This window comes from Phyllostomus hastatus, unplaced genomic scaffold (assembly GCF_019186645.2).
Source record: "Phyllostomus hastatus isolate PE091 unplaced genomic scaffold, TTU_PhHast_1.1 phas_scaffold_585, whole genome shotgun sequence".
Taxonomy (NCBI): Eukaryota; Metazoa; Chordata; class Mammalia; order Chiroptera; family Phyllostomidae; genus Phyllostomus; species Phyllostomus hastatus.
In genome coordinates this window covers 3683779-3707143 of record NW_025334037.1, presented here as the reverse complement: position 1 = coordinate 3707143, position 23365 = coordinate 3683779, and the positions used below count along the sequence as shown (strand labels likewise).

Below are 23365 nucleotides of genomic sequence, written 5' to 3'. Positions count from 1 at the left end.
CTGGACGCCAACATCTGGGTCCAGCTTCAGTTTCACATCTGTGTACCTGGACAGCCAGGTAAGCTCCCGAGCCTCTGTGTCTTGATCTTATCATCTCAAAACGGGGTAATGTTGACCTTAAGGATTCTGCTTTCAGGATTAAAAGGAATAATACATGACAGAATTTAGGCCAGCACCTGGGAGGGGAGGCAAGCTGAATTCAGAGGATTTGTTACCATCATCATGGGCAGAGAGGGCTTGCCACAGGAGCCAAAACAGTGTTGGTTTTCCCATTTTTATTTCTGGACATGAGCTGGGAGACAGAGTGCGTATGAAATTACCAAGCGTGCCCTGAAGCTGAGGGACTGAGAGTCGCAGCGAACAGGCCAGCAGAAGGCCGAGAGTCCACAGCTCCGGGAGCAGGAGGAGGACACACGAGCCCCAGCAGGTGCACAGGGAAGACGCACAAAGCACTATCAAAGGTGGCTGGCCCTTCCTTGGCACTTTTCCCTGTGCATGTGAGCGCTTGCAAAATGGGACTCTCATCTGCAGTTATGTTTACTCTTGGTGGCTGTTCAATGGAAAAAAAACAAATCATTCCAAATATTCTGTCCGCAGACAAAAGCTTTCAAACAGTGGGGAAACGTAGTGTGAAATGACAGGGACCAACCCCTTTGTTAACTTGATGTGGCCATTCAGTGCATCACGCTCTCACAGTTCATGAATTTGCACACACGGGGATTAAGAACAAAACAACAACCACAGCAACTCAGTCCTTAAAGAGTGAGTTGAAGGAAGAGGCCAGTTCTGTACAGAGCGGAGCATTCCTGCTGAGTGAGTGAAACACAAAACCAGGCTGCCCCAGGTACGAAGGTAAAAGAAACGGGAGGTGGAACTAGGCTAAGCCACATCTCTCCTCCCCAGCTCTGAGAATAGCTTTCTTTGTTGAGAGAATACACCTGAGGTGAGCCTTCTTCACTCCTCCTCCTTTCGAATCCAATTTTCTGGCCAGGTAAGTCCCTCCAGGTGCCCCGGTGGGAATAAAGCAGTCCACATTAACTCAGACTCCCATGCAAAATTAAAGCTCTGCCCAGGTCCTTTCACAGAACAGAAAGAAATGAAATGGATGCCGCCCTCAGAGGTGCCAGACCAAGCCCGCATGAAAATGTTTCAATTCCTTAGACATAAAGCCATTTATTTTTGGTTCATTTCAGTATTTATAGCAGTGCACATGTAACCCATTTCAATCCATACGAATAGTACCCAGTTGTGGGAGCAAATTAATCTTTTATGAGCTACTCAGCAGTGAGGTTAGAAGATAAACAGTAGGTGAAATAGTACACGCTCCTCTGCACGTGAACCTTCTTATTACAATAAACTCCTGCATTGGAGCTCACCACATCCAGTGGCTGCCACTCTCTCTGTTCATGCGGCAGCCCAAGTCGCCCCCTGCCACCTCCGCCATGCTGAGGGAGCTCTCTGATCAACCACCTGGGTGGGACAGGCTGCCATTTTCAGTTTGGAAGAAAAAGCCTGTAAATCTGCTTCCTGGGAAGACAGGCATTGCTGAATTGTCATCGGCCTCCAGAATGCAGAAAACATCAATTTCATTGCAGCTCATCAGAGTTGGAAACACCTGCCACTTCCTTTCTCAGTTGCAATTAACATGCTGTATCTCAGCATTGATTGATTCCAAGCAGCCTAACACAGTCAAATCAAGATTTAAATGAAACAGTGCAACGTGATATTTTTTACAGTTTTAGAAACACGAACTTATTTGTGTTTTTATTGCCAAAGGATAACTACAATAGTTAGGGCTATAAGTCTTTATGCTTAAGATAAATGTGAGTAGACTAGGCTGATGCTTATAATAAAAACAGTTCTTTATCTTTTTATTTATTTGGGAATGGTACTTGTTTATCTTTGGTTTTCTTTTCCTTTTTTTTTTTGGCGGACAAAGTGGAGGAATAATATTATTTCTGTATCCCAGCACTTAGTGCAAGGCTGCAGAATCCCATGGGTATTTGGAGAATGTTTATTAAACAAATAAATGAATGGATGTTTTGGGAAAGTAAGCTTAAGAACTGTTCCCTTGGTCCAACTTATGTAAAATTCTGAACTTAAGACCATCACGAGCGCTTTGGTTTAATTCAGAAGCTGTGAGAGACTATGAAATATGACATGAGGTGGGTTTTATGTCTCATTCAAAGTCCTAAATTGCTCAGCCTTGATCACCAGTGTTCCTTTAAGGGACAGCAAAGGCTGTGTCTGTTTTCACCATAATCTTACTCATATTGCATACAAAGAAACTGTCTTCAAAATGTATAATATTATACATTTGAGGGTCTAGGGACATCCTCTGTTGTGAATAAGGAATGGAATCATTTAAAATACTTTAACAGCCACAATATTTGTGTTTTTTTGGAAATGATCTTTGAAATAGTTTTTACATACCGGTAAAACTGAGAGCCAGTGTAAGTAGAAGGCTATTAAGTATGAGATTTATGTTTTTGCTTGGCCAGATAAGACATAGTCTTAAACCACAGACCATAGTCTTTGAAAGAAAAAGTGAACAAATTGCTTCTCATATGTTAACAGAAAACCAGGGCCAAGAACTACCTTCTTTCTGAACCTTCTTGGGAGAGTCTTTCTTTTAGATGGAAATAGAACAAATGAAAGTAAGTGGCAATTAATTCTTTTGTGCAACAATGACCCAGACACTGCACACTTGAGCATCACCTGTTAACTATGTGCGAGCATCCAATAAAGCACTTTTATGTGACTTACTGAAAAGACTGGGCTTAAATATTTCTGCATATTCTACAATGGACACTGAAGTTATATATCCTCTTCTTAAAATGAGTTCATATTCCTGGGCATCCATAGTCTCACCTCCAAATGCTTGATGGCTGAAAATATTAGTCTGTCTCCATAAATATTTAATATTATACAACTCACTGCCATCAACATCTGAGTTATTTGTATGTTAAATAGCTTATATACCAATATCTTAGTGATAATAGGTCTTCTCCAAATTATAACACAGGAAAACCAGAATTATGAGGAAAGCTTGTTAGTGATTTCCACCAAATAAATAAAAATAGATAAATAGCCATAAGTGACATAGTTTTCATAGATAGGTAGATAGATAGCTAGATGCCAATACATATTTCCTAATAATAGAATTCAGGCACTAAATGACTTGATTCTTTAAAAAAAGAAGGAAGGAAGGAAGGAAAGAAGGAAGGAGAAAGAAAGAAAGAAAGAAAGAAAGAAAGAAAGAAAGAAAGAAAGAAAGTATGAATGAATGAATGAAAGAAAGAATGAAAGAAAGAAAGAAAAGAAAAACAAGAAAGAAAGAGAGAGAAAGAAAGAAAGAAGGAAAAAAAGGAAAACAACCCTACAACCTTAGGAACTTGCTACGCCATGGAAAGATTGCATTTAATATAACCCAAAACACTGGCTGACTCAGGAGATCCTGTTACACTTCTGATTTCTGGCTCGTCGGTGGGCCACATTGGGGAACACAGGCAACACCTCGGAAAGAAGTAGTTCATGGATCACTTACACTGAGGGAAGTTAGGTCTTCAGTCAGAACCAACTTCCGCAAAGCACCTTACGTCCAATGACACATTTAAACACGGAGAAATGAGGGAGGCCAAACATACAACAGCAAAGGGTTCCTCAGTCTGTCTCTCACCAACAACAGCCAGAATCTTCAAAGGATCCCATAAAGGGAAAACAATCAAATACTTTAAGACCACAGATTTCCACTTGAAATCTTTTCTTTGGTTCCATGTGAACTATCAAAACATCCCAGGAATTCCACATCAGTGCACAAAATCCATCTCCCAGCTTTCCTGTACATTGAAAATGTCATTGGAAAACATCCATGACCCAGTTTCAGATTTGGTAAATGGGGTCACTGCACTCAGCTTCACCCTGAAGTCAGAGTGGTTTTGTCCTTGTCCCGTGGGGTTCCTGGGCAATCCCTGCAGAGTCTCATGGTCACCTCTGTGCTGGGCCTAAGAAGACCACCGCCGGGACAGATTGCTTACCTGGCATCACTAATGTATTCATTTCTAGGCAGCACCAACCTCACCCATATTTTATCAACAAATAGAAGAGTTTCTCTGTTTGCCATTTCCAACGGTTGTTTAAAAATTATTCATTTTCTAAAAAACACTTTCCAGTATGTTTCAAGGGCCTCAAGGACAGGACTCCAAGAATATAAAGCTTTTCTAAGCCAACAGTATTGGGTGAAAACTAATGATCCTGCTGGTATAAAGTTAAAGTTTTATTTCCTTTCTCTCTTTCTTTTTTAATAAAATTAAGGCTCAAATGTTCTATTAAACTCTCATTGCTTATGTATATTATATTAAGGCTTATAAATACACCTGGTAAATTAAATTCACCCTGGATTGAATTAACACCTGCTATGTGAGTTATTTGCTCTGTGTAATCAGTAATCTCAAGGTTTCTCCTCTTTCTCTGGAAACACAATTTAAGTATTAACCTAATCTTTAAACTGCTGCTGCTTCCTTCTGACATTTGGAAACCAGTCATCCATGCAAAAAAAAAAAAGTAAAAAGGGTAAATATGGATATATTAATGAAAAGGCAGCTTCTTAAAAATCTTACGATGTGTAACTCAATGAATTGGGCTGAGAAATGATAAAAAGCAGGAGGAAAGTCAATCTCTGTGTCAATTTCTAGGGAAAGCAATGCCGGTCATCTGCCAAGGTCAACTCCAATCAGAGAGAACTGCTGAAGTTGACTGCCAGTTTCAAAAGTGTCTTTGTATTTTCTTCATTATGATCTCTGGAAGGATCTGGGGCAGCTGTAGCACATATAAGAGAATTTCAATTTTTTAAAACATATTGCAGGATGGTACAACTTAAGTTGCAGAGATGACAAACCCTGCAAAAGGAAACAGGAGTGCATGCGGTGGGTGTGGTGGCTGGATTCGGTCCTTGGCTGACTTCGAGGGACAGGGCCCCTGCTCACGTCCTGCTCAGCTGACAGCCTCTGGAGAATATGAAGCTTTCAAAGTGCTGGTCTTCTGCCTTCTCTTTTATGCGTTGTTCCTCTAAGGAATCCACGAGCTTGTCCCTCTGCTCAATCACTTGCATCATCTCGGTGAATATTTCTCGCTCCTCATTTAGATCGTTCTCATCTTTCTGGCTCTCTAAAGAGAGAAAAAGAAAACATTGGACCTCAGGTAAGATTTGGCCCCGGGAGAGCTCTTGGCCTCTGCATTCTTGATTGTTCTGGACTTGTTCTGCCCTTTAATTTCCATGGAGAAAACAAGGAAATGAATTGAACACCAGGGAACTGCTCTCAAAGCCACAGATTAGAACGGTGAATGCTTTGTGCTGTAGTCAGCTCACTTTCCATCTTGAGAATATATATAAGGTGATAGGAGAGAACCCCTTTGTAAGAAAAAGAAGTTAATACCAGCCAAGCCCTACCAAGGTCTCCAAACTTCCCTCTTCGGAAAAAAAAAAGTCCCACAAACAACAGAAAGGCTGTTTTCTCTAAACATGTCTGAGCTACAGCAAGAAGAGTTTCTAAAGTAAATTGTGCACCAATGGCTAGTATTTCAATGACAAGAATCCTTTTTCAATTTATAGTTAATGACAAATTGTAGACCTTTGGGGCAGGAGCAAAGTGAGGCTACAGCTGGACAATAGGAAGATGTTTCCAAACTATGACTACTTTTTCCTTTAGCCTTTTGGAGTATGTGACCTTCTTCTTAAATAGCCAGAGACAGCCCATTGCCTGGGGGAGATGAGACTATTACAAAAGCAAGGGAAGAGTAAGAAACAGGTACTGCAGTAATGACTTTCTGACATTCAAAATAGGACTTTAAAGCCAAATTTAAGTCTTGTTGGCCAGATTATTGCCTTGGGACAGAACTTCACAAATTCCTTTAGCCCCTTCCATTAAACACACCGGGACTAGTCAGAGAGCCCCATCCCAGAGTGGAGAAGGGGCCACTGTCTCTCACATCAGTCTTGGTTCTGAGGCAGGGTCAGCATGAAGGCACATATGACAACAGAGAGAGAAAGAAGCACCATTCCCTTTGCAGCACAGGAGAGCTCTCTCTGTGTTCCAGCCTCTCCATTATGGTCCTTAGAAGCCCCCAAGGGGGCAGGAAATGTCTTGTTATTTGCTAAGAATGCCCAAGGATTCTTGCCTTGCCTCTTGTTTGGAATTCCAGGAAGAAGCCAGCTGGAAGGGGCAGGAGTTGATGGTTACCAGGGGGCAGTACTTGGTGGTTGGGCAGACAAGTAGGGCATGAGTGTGACTCCCCAGACCTTGATCAGCTGTGTGTGGCATGGGTGGAGCCTACCAGGGTTCACTTTCCCCAGAGCAGCCAAAGGAAGCTGGCCAGTGGGCCACCTGGGGCTCTCTGTGGATGAGGAGTGGAGTGGCTCCACAGCTGAGACTGGATGGGGAACTGTCTGGCCAAGGTAACTGGAGGACATGCTGAGGAGAGGCCAGTGAGCCATGGAACACCGCCAGGCTCCAAGCACACCGAGAGAATGGCAGGCTGTGGGTTACACCAGCCACACAATTTAGCTGCAAATGCCAGAAGGGGTGGGGGGGGGTGGCAGGGTCGGGGGATGACAGGAGATAGCTGTGAGGGGACTTGATGACTCAGCACAACCCACACAGATTCCCAATGCCAGAAAGTCATACAAACAGGCCTCTTCCCATTACCCGGCAGTCACCTTAGGGAGAAAAGCAAAAGGAAGGGGTGGCCATCTGCAAGATTGAACATTTTCATTCCAAAGAGACTGAGCATTTCCTATAGGGACTGTTTAAAATATTGCATCAGACTAAGTTTACCAGAGAAGGATATATAAAGTTCTTTTTTTTTCTTGTTAATTAGGGGAATGAGGCTCTTGTGAAAGATGAGCTTAGTTAGGTACAGACAGAATGAAGAAGCTACATATTTTTTTGTACACCTGAGAGGAGAAAATGTATGACCATTACTCCTTAGTAACAATTTTTTTAAAAAAGGAATTGAACATTGGCTAATAAAGTCTTTGGTGGTATTTATTTTTGTACCCTGAAACGGAGGAAATTAAAATTGTTATCAGATGTATAAGTCAGACATTAGTTCTCTACCATGGTTTGTTAATTTAGGTGTATTGCAGTTCTGGTACTCCTTATTTGATCATCAACACAGAAAAAAATTACATTCCTGTCTTAATTTCAGTTTGTTGAACACTTTCCAACTGTATAGTACAGCTCTTTATGATTTTGTTAGAAATAGAACTCTGTTGCTATAAAGAAACAGTCTATAAATCATTACTAACAGGAGAATCTGAATCTCTGGTGATTTGTTCTTTAATCTTAGCCCTATGATTTACCTTGAGCATGCTTGTTAAGTTCTCAAACTCAGTTTTCTGAGTTTGAGAATCTGTAAAATGGGGGTGAAATGCCTAAATAAAAATATTCACGATGATGATATCTAATAGTTACTAAATACTTGCCCTGTACCAGGCAATGCCATAAGTAGGTACAATGTTCTGTTCATGAGGTATAAAGAAATTATTTGATTTGTGTTTTTAGAATCTAGGTCTTTTTTTTAATTTTTAGAAATATGTTTATTGATTCTTAAGGAAAGAGGAAGGGGGAGAGAGCAAAAAACATGAATGTGAGAGAGAAACATCAATTGGTTGTCTCCCATACCTGCCCCAACCAGGAATTGAACCCACAACCTGGGTATGTGCCCCAGTTGAGAATTGAACACCTACCTTTTGGTGTACATGACAACACTCCAACCAACTAAGCCACACCAGCCAGGATTAGACCTAGGTCTTTTTTTTTTTTTTAAGATTTTATTTATTTATTTTTAGAGAGGGAAGGGAGGGAGAAAGAGAGAGAGAGAAACATCAATGTGCAGTTGCTGGGGGCCATGGCCTGCAACCCAGGCATGTGCCCTGACTGGGAATCAAACCTTACACTTTGGTTCGCAGCCCGCACTCAATCCACTGAGCTACGCCAGCCAGGGCTAGACCTAGGTCTTAATGTAAGAAAGCCATGCACGGATCTGCCCCCATGAACACACAGGCGCAGAACAGAGTGACTGCCCAACTGGCTGGAGCCAATGAATGTATAAGTCAATACAGCGTGTCAATTGGGTTTATTTCAATTCTCTGTCCTTCATGGTGAAAAAACTTTTCTCACATACAACACCCGGGTCCAGCCCATGCTGGGAAGGATGTCCCCTCCATCACCTCCTCTGCGGTTCCCAAGCACCTGTGTCACAGCCCTCATCTCACTGCACCATGATTACTGCACTGGGTGCTGATCCCCGCAGTGAGACCACAGGGCACAATGGATCTTCTCCATATGCCAGGAACACGCTAGGTTCTCCACAGATACTTGTTAAAGGAGTGAATGGATAAGTGAACAGATGTGTAGATAAATGCCTTTGTGTTCTGTTCACACTTGGGATGGAGCAAAGTGCTGCTCTCATAGCTCACATGAATGAAGCTAAATAGGGGTTTGCTGTGCTGGTGGTGGTGGGCGGAGGGAAGGCCAGCTTTGTGCTCCCCTCTGACTCCCAGGCAGGAGGGGCATGTCGCTGTGCGATTTGCAGCGTGCCCTGCTCAGGTGTCTTTCTGGGGGAAAATGTCTTTAACAAGGACCCAAAAGGTATCATCATACTCACCCTCCTTGAGCATCTTCTCTCTTAATTTCTGCTGCAGTCTGCTTTGGTGGTCTTCTAATTCTAGTTCTTGAGCCCTAGGGATGTGAAAGCATTCAAACCTTAAAATACTAGAGACCTATGTAGACACATTGACAAATAAACCCATTGACAGAAGCTACTGCATTCTTTTTTCCTTACTAAAACTGGAACGGAATATCTCTGAACGGAAAGTTTTGCTGCTGCAGGGGTCATCGAAGGTGCCGGGAAGGATTGCTGAGATGTGCTGAACTCAGGAGATGATGGGGAGCAGCTGAAGGTTGAGATGTGCCCCTAGCAGGTTTTGGGAAGGTTATTCATGCTAACCTCTTACTGAAGGATCATAAAGAAATGGCTAGTACAGTCCAGAAGATGGGGAAGCAATGACAGGCTGAAATTCTTCTCTATTTTGGGGGCAACATGGCTTCAAGTATCCCCTCAGACAACTCCCAAATCTCTGATTATAGTGGACAAGAAAATGAGAAAGCAGGAACAGGAGCAAGATGTTCTGTCCAGATGGAGGCAATAAAGCTCAGACAACTGTCTGGGTATAGGAGCTGGGGAAAGAAGAGTCAGGGATGCTTTGTACAAGTCAAGCTAGATCACTGGGGATTCAGTGTCTCCACTGAGAAGAACAGCAGAGAAAGAATGAAGTTAGTCCTTGGCGAAGCACAATTTGGAACTTGACCTTTGAGTGCCTGGGAATATCTCATGTATATCACAGAATGTGTGTAAGCTCCCCACATGCTAGGCCACGTGGAGCTTCTCCAGACCTTTGGGAATGCAACTCTGGAGTTCTTGGGAGAAGCAAGGATCACAAACAGAGGTGGCAAGGGTCAGAGGGGGTGGTAGAAGTCATGACACCCCTAAAAGGGAGACTCTAGAAAAGAAAAGTTTTGAAGACAAAAGTTTTGTAATGCCTACATTTAGAAGTCAAACAAAAGAGGTGGAGCCAGGGAAGAAACATGTAAGACATTGGAAGGACAAAACAAGAAATGCAGTGTCACAGAGACCAAGAGCGATGTTTTGAGAGGCAAGAGAGAGGTGAAGGGTGTGCAGTGCTACACAGATGTTGAAGAGGTGAGGCTGAGACTATGCCCCTGGGTTCGACATGGTGTCTCGACCCGCTGCAGCTTACATGCGTATCTGCTATAGAGTCAGGGTCACTTTGCTAAACCCTATTGTTGCTCTCATTACTTTTACTACTTCTACTACTCGGGCAAAGGTCCCTGCTTTGTTTAATGTTCTACCTTTTGTTACTGACACTGAACTTCTGTTGGCCCAATGTGGTAGCCAATAGAGTTGAACCTCTCAGATCTGCCCTTAAGAGAGAATTTTCCGGGAGGAGTGTAATGAGCTGACTGCTGCTGCAGAAGCCATTCAATGTCATGCTGAGGGCACGCAGTCCCCACCACAGGTCCCAGACAATGGCAGTACTAGAGCTGGGCCATTCCGCCCAAATTTAGACTCCTGATGGGCAATCCTCCTTCTGCTGTGCCCCCTGGCCTCGCTGATGCTTTCTCAGGACTCTGCTGCTCAGGCTCCTCCTGCCCAGTTCTCGGTCCTTTCCCCGCTCCTTTCACAGGTCTCAGGACTGCAGTGGGGCACAAAGACTTCCCTCTCACTCCTGCTGTCTTTCCCTCATCCTTCACAGGCATTTTCCCAACACCTCTCTTGTACTTCAACCCTGTCTTGACATCTGCTTCCCAAAGAACCCAGATGAATATTTCTCTTGTTTCTCCAGGTCTATCTCCAAACTAAAACCTATCCTTTAACAAAGCTCCTGCCTGCCTTTGTCAAGCTCATATGCCCAAGTTCTTCTCTTTGACCACTTTGGGAAGAGAAAGGTCCCCCTGCAGCATGCTAATGGGAAGCCCCAGTCACTGAGCAGCAGCGGCAGCAACAGCCAGTGCCCCTGTGACTCTCTCAGGTTGACCCTGTGTAGACTGCTCCTTGTATAAACCTCCATGGAGCCCTTGCCGTGTTTTCTTATCACTACTGTGCTATGTGTTTGCCGGTTTGCCTCCCCTGAAACCATGAGAACCTAGAAGATAGGGACTATGGCCTCTTTCATCTATATTTCCACAGTACCCAGCACAGTTCCTGGCACCTAGAATATAATATGCTTCATACATTTTTGTTGAATGAACTTTATAATTCAGACCTAACACCCAGGCAGATGGTATGGTTGTATAAAAAGGGTTTTGTAGTCGGGTCACCACGAACAAATTACTTAGTCTGTGAGCCTCAGTATGTGCATCAACTTAAAAAAATAGTGACAGGAAAAACAATGACTACAAATAACCCCATCTCCCCCATTCCTAGAATTTTCTTCCATGTTAGTGGAGCTCAATGAGTATAACTCCTGGCCTCCACCCCAGCCCCCTCTCTTACTCACCCTCTCCCCAGGAGGGTAAATGTGGAAAGACTAGTCTAAGTAAACTCATCTTGCACCCTTTCTCTCCTGGGATCAGCCTGCCTGCCGCAAACATGTGTTCTTGATCACACTGAGCCTTGCCATTGGTCTAGGGCAAGGTTCCTCAATCTTAACACTGTTGACATTTTAGGCTGGATAATTCTTAGTTGCTGGTGAAAGGGGTGTTCTGTGCATTGCAGAATGTTTAACAGCACTGATGGCCTCTACTTACCAAATACCAGTAGATAGATCCTCTTAGTTGTAACCACTGAAAATGCCTCTGGACATGGCCAAATATTCCCCAGGGAGGCAAGATCATTCCCAGTTGGGACCCACTGGTCTAGTGTAAAAGCTTTGCACTCAAGAAGTAAGTGGTCCATTACATTTTGTGATAAGTATGTCTAATTCTGGAGTTTGGTTAGTACCGTGGGTTGAATGGTGACCCTGAAAGAAATGTCCACATCCCAACCTCTGGAACCTATAAATGTGAATTTATTTGAAAAAAGGTCTTTGCAGATGTAGTATATAATTAAGTTAAGGACCTTGAGGTAAGAACATTCTGGATTATCCCAAGAACTCTAAGTCCAATGACAAGCATCCTTACAAGACAGAAAAGGAGAAGACACAGAGACACAGAGGCCACGTGAAGACAGAAGCAGAGATGGAGTGATCTCTGTGGAGATCTATGTGGAGTGATGCAGCCACAAGCCAAGGGATGCCTGGAGCCACCAGGGGCTGGAAATGCAGAGGGAGTATGGCCCTCTTAACATCTTGATTCAGATTGCCCTCTTCCAGAACAGTGAGAGAATAAATTTCTGTTGTTGTAAGGCACACAGTTTGTGGGAACTTGTTACTCCGGCTCTAGGATGGTAACACAGATGACAAGCTCACCTGGGCTCTCACATTTAGAAAAGCCATTATCAGTAATAAAGGTCATCTTTACATGTTTCATCTGTTGGCTTTGTCTTATTTCTCACCTGGTTGAGCACCCAGCCAGGGCAGAGGAATAGAATTCATTAGACCTCTTCACAGACCTCTCCCCTGCACCCCCATAAAATAACCTCTCAAGATTGGGGTGAAATAAAATGAAACAGCATAAGTGAAAGCACCCAGTACAACTTGTGGCACTTAATTGCTTTATATTAAATGTTTCTTTCTCTCTAGAATGATGATAGGTATAGTGACCTTTGACTTGGTCAGAGTGTGTTGAGTTCCACATCCACTTTCTGATCTCCAAACCAGGCTACAATCCCCCTTTCGGAGAGAACAGCCAGACAGATCTCAGTCCTTCAGTCGGTTAATGCCACAAGAAAGTGCCCAGGCAGCTCCCACCCAGCCTTTCCTGTGGTTCACGTTCAGAGGCCAGAGACAGGCTTCCCCACTGCAGCTGTGTGATTGCAGGTGGGTCCCTTGGTCTAGGCGACAGGCGTGGATTGAAAATGCTTTTTCCAAATGCCCTGCAGCTCCAGACCCATTACCTGAAATTTATTTTAGCTATAGGACTTCACAGAGAGAATAGACAACTGAAGACTCTCTGCACTAATGCCAGCATGATATGCAAGACATCAAATATCAATTTGCCTCAATCACTATTCTGTATGCACAAGACGAAAAAATCCTGGGACTGCAACCTAGGAGGGTGAGCCACCCCACTTCCGTTCCGCTTTGCGTTTAGGACTCACTGTTATCTGTGTTGCCTTACTTACATGATCAGTAGCTCCGACTCATATCGCATTAATTTATTCTTCTCCAGAACCAGCTTAAACCATTCCTGCAAAAGCTGTGCTTCATCCTGTGTGCCTGAATCTGCTTAAGAAATCAATGACAAATGGGTTAGATTGGCGTTTCTCTCCACATGATCAAACTGCTTTGGAGCTACTTTAACAGACCATGTTTGTAGCAAAAAGGGCTCAGCAGGCAGCAGCTCCCTGATGGCCTGTTGATGCCTCAAGGTCAGGGACTTGGCAAATAAAACCCACCTGTGCATGCTCTAAAGGAGGTCCTCTTTGACTTTTAGTGCATGAATATTTTAATTCCAAGGTCATATGCCCTTGATAATGTCCTGCCAAGTGACCCTTCTCCTGTCCATTTGTATGTTCTCAGTAAAACTTCCATACGTTTGTGCATCACATCCTTCACCCAACAAAGCCCTAATAACCCTGCCAGTTACTACTGCCTTCTCCTTCTTCTCCTCCAGAGTCAAATGCCCACTGAGTGCCCAGGTAGGGTGTGGCTTCCTGCATGGGGCAGAGAAGCTCATTTGGTCATAAAGGAATGGTGATTGTCACTTAGATTTTTTTGCAAATGAAAAGGCAAATGATGGGGGAGGGGAGTGTTACTAGCTTTCAGACTCATAAGAAGAAAGTTATATCCATATATTCTTACAACTTAGATTATAATCTTTATTAAATAGAAGAATAACCATGAGAAAATAAACACTGCTTTTAGACGGTCAATATTAGATGCTAAATGTCTGGATACCAAAATGTTAAAATCTGGGCATATTTGAGAAGCAGCAACATGGAGGTGGCTTTCTAGAATTTCACCCTGAGATGAGAACACAGGCTGTATTGCAAAGCTCATAGGCATTCTAGAAGGATTCATACTAGAGGGTCTAGTAGGCAGAGCTCAAAACAATGCAGACAGAAAATATGTATGCCTTTGGGTAAGATTTTTGGAGTCTCTGCTTCTTCACTGGTTAAACTGAACAGTAAGATATATGGGTAATATAATAATAATAGTGAGCTACCGTTTACTATGCAACTCCTATGTGCCAGTCTATGTGCCTTATAGGCAGCATCTCATTTAATCCTCACAACAAACTCACCAGTCAAAAGTATCACCCTAATTATCACCACTTGCCAGCTGAAGAAATAGAGGTTTAAGAGATTAAGTAAGTGGCAGAGGCAGAGCTTGAACTCAAGTGAGCCGTGTCCTAAACCCATGCTTTCCACTGCGTGTGTAGCACTCTCTCTCCTTTCTCCCTCCCTCTCGCCTCCTCATAGGCATGTAAGGTAAGTAATGCCTCTAGCACATTGCCTTGCAGATAACATAGCAAGTCATCCATAAAAATAAGTTCCCTTTTCTCCCTGTCTCTTTGACCACCTTTTTGTTGATAGGGAAAATGGGGTTCAGAGAGATTTATATGTAATGCCCCCAAGTTACATACTTAGTTCATGTGTAAACTGGTACTACAATGCAATCTTACCTTCTGGTGAATTCATTCATTCATTCATTCTTCGAACAATCCCTATTTATGAAATAGGTGTTGGGAACTGCCTTAGGTACCTGGGCTATGGTGATATATAATGCTACATATCACAAGAAATTTGGAAATAATAAGGCATAGTACCGGCTAAAAAGTGTATTTACTGTTTGATAATCTTTTGGATCAGATGGGCACAAAGAGCTGGAATAAAATAGAACACTAGAAAACTGTCACTGCAACAAAGCAGCAAGAGAGGACTCTGGGAATAAACAGAAGGGCAGGCTTTCCAGGTCAGGGCATGAGGATGGGCTTCCCAAGAAGGCAGTGTTTGAACTGGGAGGTTGAAAAATGGATAACACTTTGAGAGGAAATAATGAGGATGGGAGAAGACTTTTATAAGAGGAGGGAACAATATGAGCAGAGATGAAGGAATGGGAGAAGGTGGGGGAACAGAGATTGGGAAGGGCTGAGGAGGCAAGGAGGGGTGGATGATACGCCTGGAGAGTGTGTGATGAGCTCATCATAGAGGCCGCTGTACATCATGCGAAGGCTCATGTACTCTGTTCTACTGAATACAAAGGGACACTAAAGGTGGCTGGATAGGAGAATGATATGTAAAGTTCTACACAGGAAAGATTAGAGGGGGAGAGTGGAGAGGGAAATAAGTAAGATGTTATTCCTCCTTAAGTTTCTTGACTGACTTAATAAACGAATGAATGTGTGAACAAACTTATAAACATGTTGAGTACCAACATCTCCTAAGCATTGTTTGTGGTGCTGAGGGACAGAGATGAATAAGGATTGATTCCAGCTCTTTGGGAAATTGGGAGCTTGCAGTCCAGTGGGAGAAACCAATACTACGTGGCCAAATAGAATATGATGTGCCCCTTGCTATACAGCACAGAAGAGAAGCAACTGATCTTGTGTTGGAGGGAGTGGGGAACAGCCCCAGAGAGGAGACAGCAGGTGAGCTCTGTCTAAGTGGATGAATAAGAGTTTTCCAGGGAGAGAAGGAGGTCAAGAACAAGGCATTCCAGGACAGTAGCTGATGAGCAGAGGAATGAAGTATATAGACTAGGAATCATATATAACATAGAAGTTAAGAGCATATATTTTGAACTGAGACCTGGAATCAAACTTCCATTCTTCCACCTACCACTGTGGGCTTGAGCACTTAGCATAGCCTCCCTGAACTGCAGTCTCCTCCTCTGGTATGAAGATGCAGTGGAACTGTCCCCACAAAGAACTTAATCCAGCTCTGGTACGTGGTATAAGCTTAATAAAGGGTAATGGTCATAATTCAAACAATATAGTATGTGTCATGGAGGAGCCCTAGCAGTCATCTGTTCCCCATGGAGACATGTAGGAATTCCCTGCATCGCCCCAGCCTGCAGCCTCCCACTCCTTCCGCTGAGGGTGGGATTCCTGGCTATCTAAGAAGCTCACTGCAAGGCACTGTACTCCTAAGTATTGAAAACTTCTTTCTACTGGAATTTGATGGGTCGGCTACTAGCCACTGAGTCCAGTTTTGCCCTCTAGAGGAACACAGGCAATACGTACTACCTATTTTACATGAAAGACACTTGGACATTTGAAGGCAGGTCTCACAATCCACAGAAGTGTTCTTTTTTTTTTCAGAGTCAGGACCTCTAGGTTATTTATCATTTTGTCATAAAAGGGCTGCCCAGGTCTGCTTGCCCTGTAACTTTCCGGGATATATCTTAAGGAAAATGAAGAAGCAAAATATCAACAGCCCGAAGTGGAGAGATCCTCTTGTGCCCCCACCCTGTGCCCTGGGATTGCAGAAGCCTTGTCTTCACGGGATTCTAACTGGCTTGCAAATGAATGTGGTCTTTTCACCCCAGTGGTGGCGAAGTCTGACAAATGGCTCTATGTTGTTTATGCAACTGATCTTTTGCTTAACCTAATTCAAGACTTTCTACGTATCTTGTTAAATATCTTGTTTCTTTTGTTCCATCAAAGGAAACCTTCTGGCCATTTTATCCATCTGACACATTTTCCTAGATTTGGGATTTCTGTGGAATTGATAAATGACCATCCTGTACCTTTATGTGGTGTTGAAAACCAAATGTCAGATGGGACCGGATGGAGGACAGAGCCATCCGACCCACTGAGGGACCTCTTTCAGCCTCTCGGTGAAATGGTCCTATAGACTGGTATGCTCCAACCTGCATTTCCATACCTTGTCTGTTAGTCTGTCACAGGAAACTTTGGCGACAAAATAACTTCACAATGTCGGCCACGCCCACTGGCACTACAGACCTTGTAGCCACACTCAGAAAAGGACATAACATTTGTTTTTCACAGCTTCTCAGTAAACACCAGCGGTTCCTTAGTAATTGTTAAATGTCTTTCTAAATATGTACAATTTTTAAAAATAATCCTATCTGGAATTTTGACAAGGGCTCAGAATTTATGTTTCCTTCCCATGCAAAAAGTAGAAAATGCACTCAACTCTAGTCTTTTGGCCCTGGACTTCTTCATGAGTTTTCAAAGACTGAGATTATACCTGCACATTTGTTTTTTTCCTCAAAACCAGAGGGTTAATTTGGTTTGTTCAACAAGTTCTGATTGACTAGTCACATCCAAGACTCTATGCATGTATCATCTTTCACTGGAGCTTAGAAACCTGAATGCATTGCTCTCCTGTTTTTCTCACCTATCCAGATTCCATTTCCTCTTCTAGATAGTTGTTTAACATTTCTAGATTGAGGACCATTTGCCTCGATGAAGAAAACAGAAAAGCTGAGAGCTGAGAATCCTGTGGCTCCCCCTCATGTAACATGAACCATCTGCCTCAGCCCTGGCCCACCCTCCCCCTGGTCCCCATCCAGAAGAAACAGCTCTATTTTGCCATCTTTAGAGTATTTTTTTTGTTGTTTGTCAGATTCAGCCTCTTTGCTACATTATACTCACAGGCTCTAGCCAGACTTTTATCTGGGATAACATGTCCCTTTTTCAATCTTCCTTATGCGTCCTTCTAAAATCTTGTCCATCGGAGAGCTCCCTGCACACCACACTGATTTCTATTGATGCTGGACTCAACAAACACAAGTTGAACCAAATTAACTGATTTAATTTTCTTTTTTCAATAAAATAACTTGTAATTTTATAGCCCACAGTTCATTTTTTTTAAGAGTCTTTATTTCCTCAGTCAAAAATCCCCTTTTGGGGATCTTTGAACATGGACTCAATGTGCCAATTCCTAGGAAATCTGCATTTCCCCAGCACTGGGCGCAGTGACTGCCAAGCCCAGGCGTGCCCTGCTCTCCACCCCAGCCATGCACTGAGACTTCACTCCACAACTTCCCTCAACTCACTGCCACCCGCCAGATAGCTCCCTTTGGGGTCCTGATGAAGCCCAGACCAGCATTGTCCCTCGTGTAGGTGCAGTGGAGCGAGTGGCAGAGGGCCTGGGCTTTGAGATCCAGCAGACCTGGCTTAGCCACTTACAAAGGAGCCTCTCATGTCTCCCCCCTGGTCCCTTCCTGCAAAAAAACAGGGATGATGGTAGTACCTGTCTCATAACTGGTTATGGGGACTGAATTAGATGATGCATTGAAATGCTTACCATAGTGGTTGGCACATAGTAAACATTGAATAAATTGTACCATTGCTCTTAGTACTTGTTGTTTCTTCCAGTGTCTACTTCTATACAGTTCCATGTGGATTACATTCTGTTTACCTTGAAAACTCAGCTAGAATGTGATCCCTGACTTCATTACACATGCTTAACTTCACCTGGTAACCAGACTTGAGGTTAATAAAAACTCTTGAATAATTCTCTTTTTTTGGCCCCACCGAAATGCAAAAGTCACGTGGCTGGCCGGATCCGCAGCACCTGCTGGGGAAGACCTCAGTGTTCTGTGCCCACACGGATGGTTGGCTCAGCCACTTCTCCATCTGGTCCTGTGGCTGCCATTGAACTGAAAGCCTTTCCAGGGCAGGCATGGGACTCCTACATCTGGGAACTAGGATACAGCTAGAACGGAGCTGCCAGAAGGCGAGCAGCCCCTGGCTACAACTGGAGTGACTCTGTTACCAACCCCTTACAATCACAGCTGCTTGTGTTTACCATTGACTGGCTCTTCATTAGCTCCCGTGTATGCATATTATGCTTTTTCCTGAACAAAATGCAAGATTTCCACTTGCCCAGGTGAAGCAAAGCAATCAAAACTCAATACAAAACAACTCTTTATTAATGGAGTTATTTAAATTGACCTGCTCTTCCCCAAGTGAGCTCCCAAAAGTACAAAGCAAATTTGGTTACTCCCTACTGAAGTTCTCAATTGCACTCTACAATCAAGTTCAAATCACGTAGCCTGACAACACTGAGTCCTTGCTTGCATTACAGGGACTTGCACTTAATGGTCAATAACTATTTTCCCTGTGAACAACAATAATACATGAACAACCTAGTCTTAAAGTAATGACTTTTTAACCATTTTCTTTCATCCATGATGCTGAATACTTCTCTGATGGCATATTGGTGTGTGGTTTTGGTTTTTAACTATCCAATTCCTTAGATGTGATTTCCTGCCTGCACAGAATCTGGGAGAAGTCCTAATTTGGTGCTTGCCGCAGATGTGTCAATGCCTTCAACATCTTCACTGACAATTTGGGGCACACAGGGCATTGAAGTGTAACTGCAGCCAGAGCCCTCAGCAGCACTGTGTGGGGCATCTCCCCAGAAGGGCTGGGTTTCAGCCTTTGTCTCTTGCTCTCTGGCCTTTGGTCAGCTCTTAGCTCCTGTGCTCGTCCACAGGCCTATTTCATTTCAATCTCTAGCCAGGCTTTCTCTGTCCAGCACTCTGGGCACACTGACCTCCCACAGGTGCCTTACACATGAGGGTGATAACCCAGAAACCTGCACTGTGGGTCTGGCCTGATTCAGTGTTGACAAAGCCAGGATGCTGGAGAGAAACTCATGGCTCCATGCACAGAGCCAGGGGCTGCAGCTGAAACACAAAAGATCTAGTGTCCTTCCTTTTTTAAACACTTTTTTTTGTTTTGCTTTTAGCTACGTATCTCTTCATTATAAATAGTTTTTCTTGCTTTAGAATATTATTGAAATATTATACTACACATAGTCTTCTAAAACTTGCTTGTTTTAAATTCTATATTATTGCATTTCAAAAATGCATCCATGTTGCCGTTCATTTTTACTGCTGTGTATGTAATACTCAGTATGTGCCACAGTTAGCTGGCCCACAATTTACCCATTTCCTGTTAGTGGGTATCTAGGCTGTTCTTTTGGCTATTATGAATGATGCTATTGTGAAGAGTCTTGTATAAATCTTCTGGTCCATGCGGGCAAGAGTGTCTCTGAAATATACTCTTAGGAATGAAATTCTGGAGTAGAAAGGTATGCAAATGTTCAGTTTCACAGCATGAAGCCAAATTATTTTCCAAAGAGTTGTGACTCTTTACATTCCCACCAATATTGAATAAAAGCTCCCCTTATTTCTCACCCTTGCCAAATAATTAGTATTATCACTTTTTTATAAATTTTGATATTTTAATAGTTTAAAATAGTTTTTCATAGTCTTAATTTGCATTTTTTTAATTACTCATGAATATTTTACTGTGAATGTATGTTTATATCTGCCTATTTTTATACTGAGTTATTGCCTATTACTGATTTATAAGAGTTTACATATTTCAGAATATTGATATTTTTGGTTATATTTGTTGCCAACATATTTTCCAAATTAGTAGGTTATCTTTTCCTTTATAGTCATATAGACTACCAAGTTGAGGTCAAAAAGATTCTTGTTAACTTTTCAGTTTAATTTTTCATATTAAAGTCTTTAATTTTTATGAGACATTTACTTGTACGGTGTAAGGTAAGACTCACTTTCACTTTTTCTCATACGAAGTGCTGATTGTCCCAGATCACTTGTTTCCTGGGGCCGCAGTGCTACAGAGGGTTGCACTGGGTTTTCATATGTGTGAGATTACATTTGGGCCTTTGGGTGGCTTTCTGAAAAGTATTAAAATTGGCTTCATAAAGGTTGTATGCGCTCTTTGTTAGATTTATTCTTAGGTATGTTTTATGCTAGTGTTAGTAATATTTTGTTTGTTATTTTGTTTGTTACTCTTTTTCATCCTCACCCAAGGACATGTTCATTGGTTTTACAGAGAGAGGAAGGGAGGGAAAGAGAGAGAGAGAAACATCCATGGGAGAGAGAGAGATCAATTGGTTGTCTCCTGTACACACCCCAACTGGGGGTTGAACCTGCACCCTAGGTATGTGTCCTGACAGGGGATCGAACTCACAACCTTTTGAAATACAGGAGCGGTGCTCCAATCAACTGAGCCACACTGGCCAGGGCCATCTTGTTATTTCTTTGTTATTCACTTGCTACTGAGATATAGAATGTAATTTCTTTTTACATTTTGATCTTATATTCAACTAACACCATATAAACTCTCCTTATTTTTAATAATTTATTTGTACATTCTTTTGGGTTTACCATATGAATAATTCTATCCTCTGGAAAAAAATTTTTTGTTTCTTCCTTCCAAGCTTTGTGTGGTGTCTTTTTGCTTTGTTGTACAATATTGACTAAGGTCTCCCCTGAATGTTGAATAGAAGAGATGATGGTAAGCATCTTTCTCATGTTCTTGATTTTTAAAGAAACACTTCTCATATGATGCTCTTACCATTCAATAATGATGCTTGCTTCAAAGTTTTGGAAGATATTCTTCAAATTAAGAACATTCTATTATGTTCTATTCCCTTTTTGCTATAAGTTTTTATTCCAAATGAGTATTGGATTTTGTCAAAAGATACTCTCCTTTTCTATTAAAAAGACCATATGGTTTTCCTCTTTAATATGGTTTCCCTCTTTAATTTAATATGGTGATTGTTAAATCACCCTTCTTAGATTGTCAAGTTTTGATTGTAATTAATTGAATTACTTGTTCATTATATTTTTGTATCTTTCTGAATCTTTGCTATATTCTGGTTATATCTGCCCCTTTCATTGCTAATTTAGTTATTTCTGTCTTCTATCTTATTTTCTAAAATCAGTTGAAGAGATTGTCTCTAGCCTTTTATTAGTCTTTTTAAAGGACCAATATTTGACTTGTTTGATCCTCTATTTTATCTTTATTCTCTATATCATTTACTTCTGCTCGTGTATTTATTATTTTCTTTCTTTAAACTTATTTTGTTTCCCTCTTTCTAAATTAAGTTTAGACATTAATTTTAGCTCATTCATTTTCAACCTTTTTTCTTTTCTAATAAAATTATTAAAGGCAATACTTCTAAGAACCACATTCAGTGTCTCCCATGAGTTTGATCTACTGTTATCCTTTTCTTATTTAGTATATTTAAATTTCCAAGTATTTTTTAAATATCTACTTTTTTGATTCATAAGAAACATATTTTTACTTTCTATACACATGGTTTTAAAAAATATCTTTTATCTGTTGTTTTCTAAGTTAATTACATGGTAATATAGAATGGAGTCTGTATACTATAGATGCCCTGAGATTTACTTTGTGAACTTATGGTTCATTTTTGTAAATCACCATGTGAAACTGAGAAGAATATACATCCTCTAATTTGAAGGTCCAGGGTTTTTTAAGTGTCCATTAAATTAAGGTTATTAGTTGCATTGTTCAGATTTATACTCAAGTTCTGTCTGCTTGGCCATCATCACCTGAGAGACTTACTAAGTTCTCCTGTGATGATAATAGAAAATTTTCCCTGTGGTTTCATCATTTTTTGGTTTTATATATTTTGAGCCTTTTATAGTCAACACACACACATCTAAAACTGTCCTACTTTTCAGGGAGTTGATCATTTTAAAATAATGTGGTGATTCTATTTATTCCTATCCATGGCTGTGGCAGTAAAGGCTGTTTTACTGCTTTTAATATAATTACTCCAGCTTTATTAAGTTAGTATGTATTTTGTAATCCTTTTCCTTCTGTGTTTTACATGTATTTGCTAAACAGCATATAACTGGGTGTCGTTTTGGTCATGAACTGTCATTGCTATCACTGAGATATTTGGGCTGGTTTCTTCCATCTTTCTTTATGCTACCTTTTCATTTTTTTTCTATGCTTTTTGACTGCTACTTAGAATTGAGTTAGAATTTTTGTGCAGTTATTTTTTTTTCTTATTTCTTCTCCCTCTCTTTCCCCAAACTGATTTGGAATTTATACATTTTATTTCTATTCTTTTGGTGACTACACTTAAAATTTAAGTAGGCATTTTTAATACCTTGGCAAAGTCTAAACTAAATCAACACCTTAGCCTACTTTTAAATAATATAAGGACCCTGGAGCACTACTTCCAATCATTCAACTTCCAACTTACATCTATTTTATTTTTTTATTTTAAAAAAATGTTTCTTTTTAAAACATTCATTCCAGAGAGTGGGAAAGGGAGGGTAAAGAGAGAGAGAAAAACATCAGTACAAGAGAGAAACATTAATCAGCTGCCTCTCTCATGGGCCCCGACTGGGGACCAAACCCATTACCGAAGTATGTGCCCTGACTGGGAATCAGCCCTGTTACCTTTTGGTTTACGGGACGATCCCTAACCAGCTGAGCCACACCAGCCAGGGCCCGACCTACATCTATTTTAGTGACAATATATCTTTCTCATATATCACAGCAGGAAGCTCATGATGTTAAGTTTGATTACGGTTAAAGTTGGTTAAGTTTAAGGTGGTGTTTGTTGCCTGTTCACTTTTATAGTGTTTTTCTGTTTGCTCATTTTTACATGCAATTTTCTATTTCTTTAAATATTTCACACATAGACATGGACGTAGTATTTTCTGTACTTAATAATTAATGTAGTTGAAGTCCTTGGCCATTTAAATGTGTTGTTTTGCTGACTCTCATTCTTAGTGACTGATTCTTCTGTGTTTGGGGTAATTTTAAAAATAATTATTATTAAAAACTCATAGTTTACTGAACTTAATCTGTCAGGATCACGAAAGTCTGAACTGAGGCACAGTTTCTTCAGAGCACAGGTGGCAAACACAAGGCCCGCAGGTCGAATCTGGCCCTCCACCTCG

General features: G+C 41.6%; 1 protein-coding gene across 2 annotated transcripts in view; it reads right to left on the bottom strand.

Moving 5' to 3' along the window:
* Positions 1–1153: 1153 nt before the first annotated feature.
* The window catches only part of MICAL2 (microtubule associated monooxygenase, calponin and LIM domain containing 2), a 214249-nt gene continuing 192037 nt past the window's right edge, over positions 1154–23365 (bottom strand). The window contains exons 34-36 of one of the 2 annotated variants that reach the window (XM_045825469.1): positions 12805–12904; positions 8668–8741; positions 1154–5166 (exon numbers count right to left, since the gene is read on the bottom strand). In XM_045825469.1, the coding sequence (XP_045681425.1) occupies positions 4982–5166; positions 8668–8741; positions 12805–12904 (359 nt within the window). In that variant the 3' untranslated portion in view covers positions 1154–4981. Of the gene's footprint in view, positions 5167–8667; positions 8742–12804; positions 12908–23365 lie in introns of both variants that reach the window. The other variant, XM_045825470.1, reaches the window with a different exon arrangement.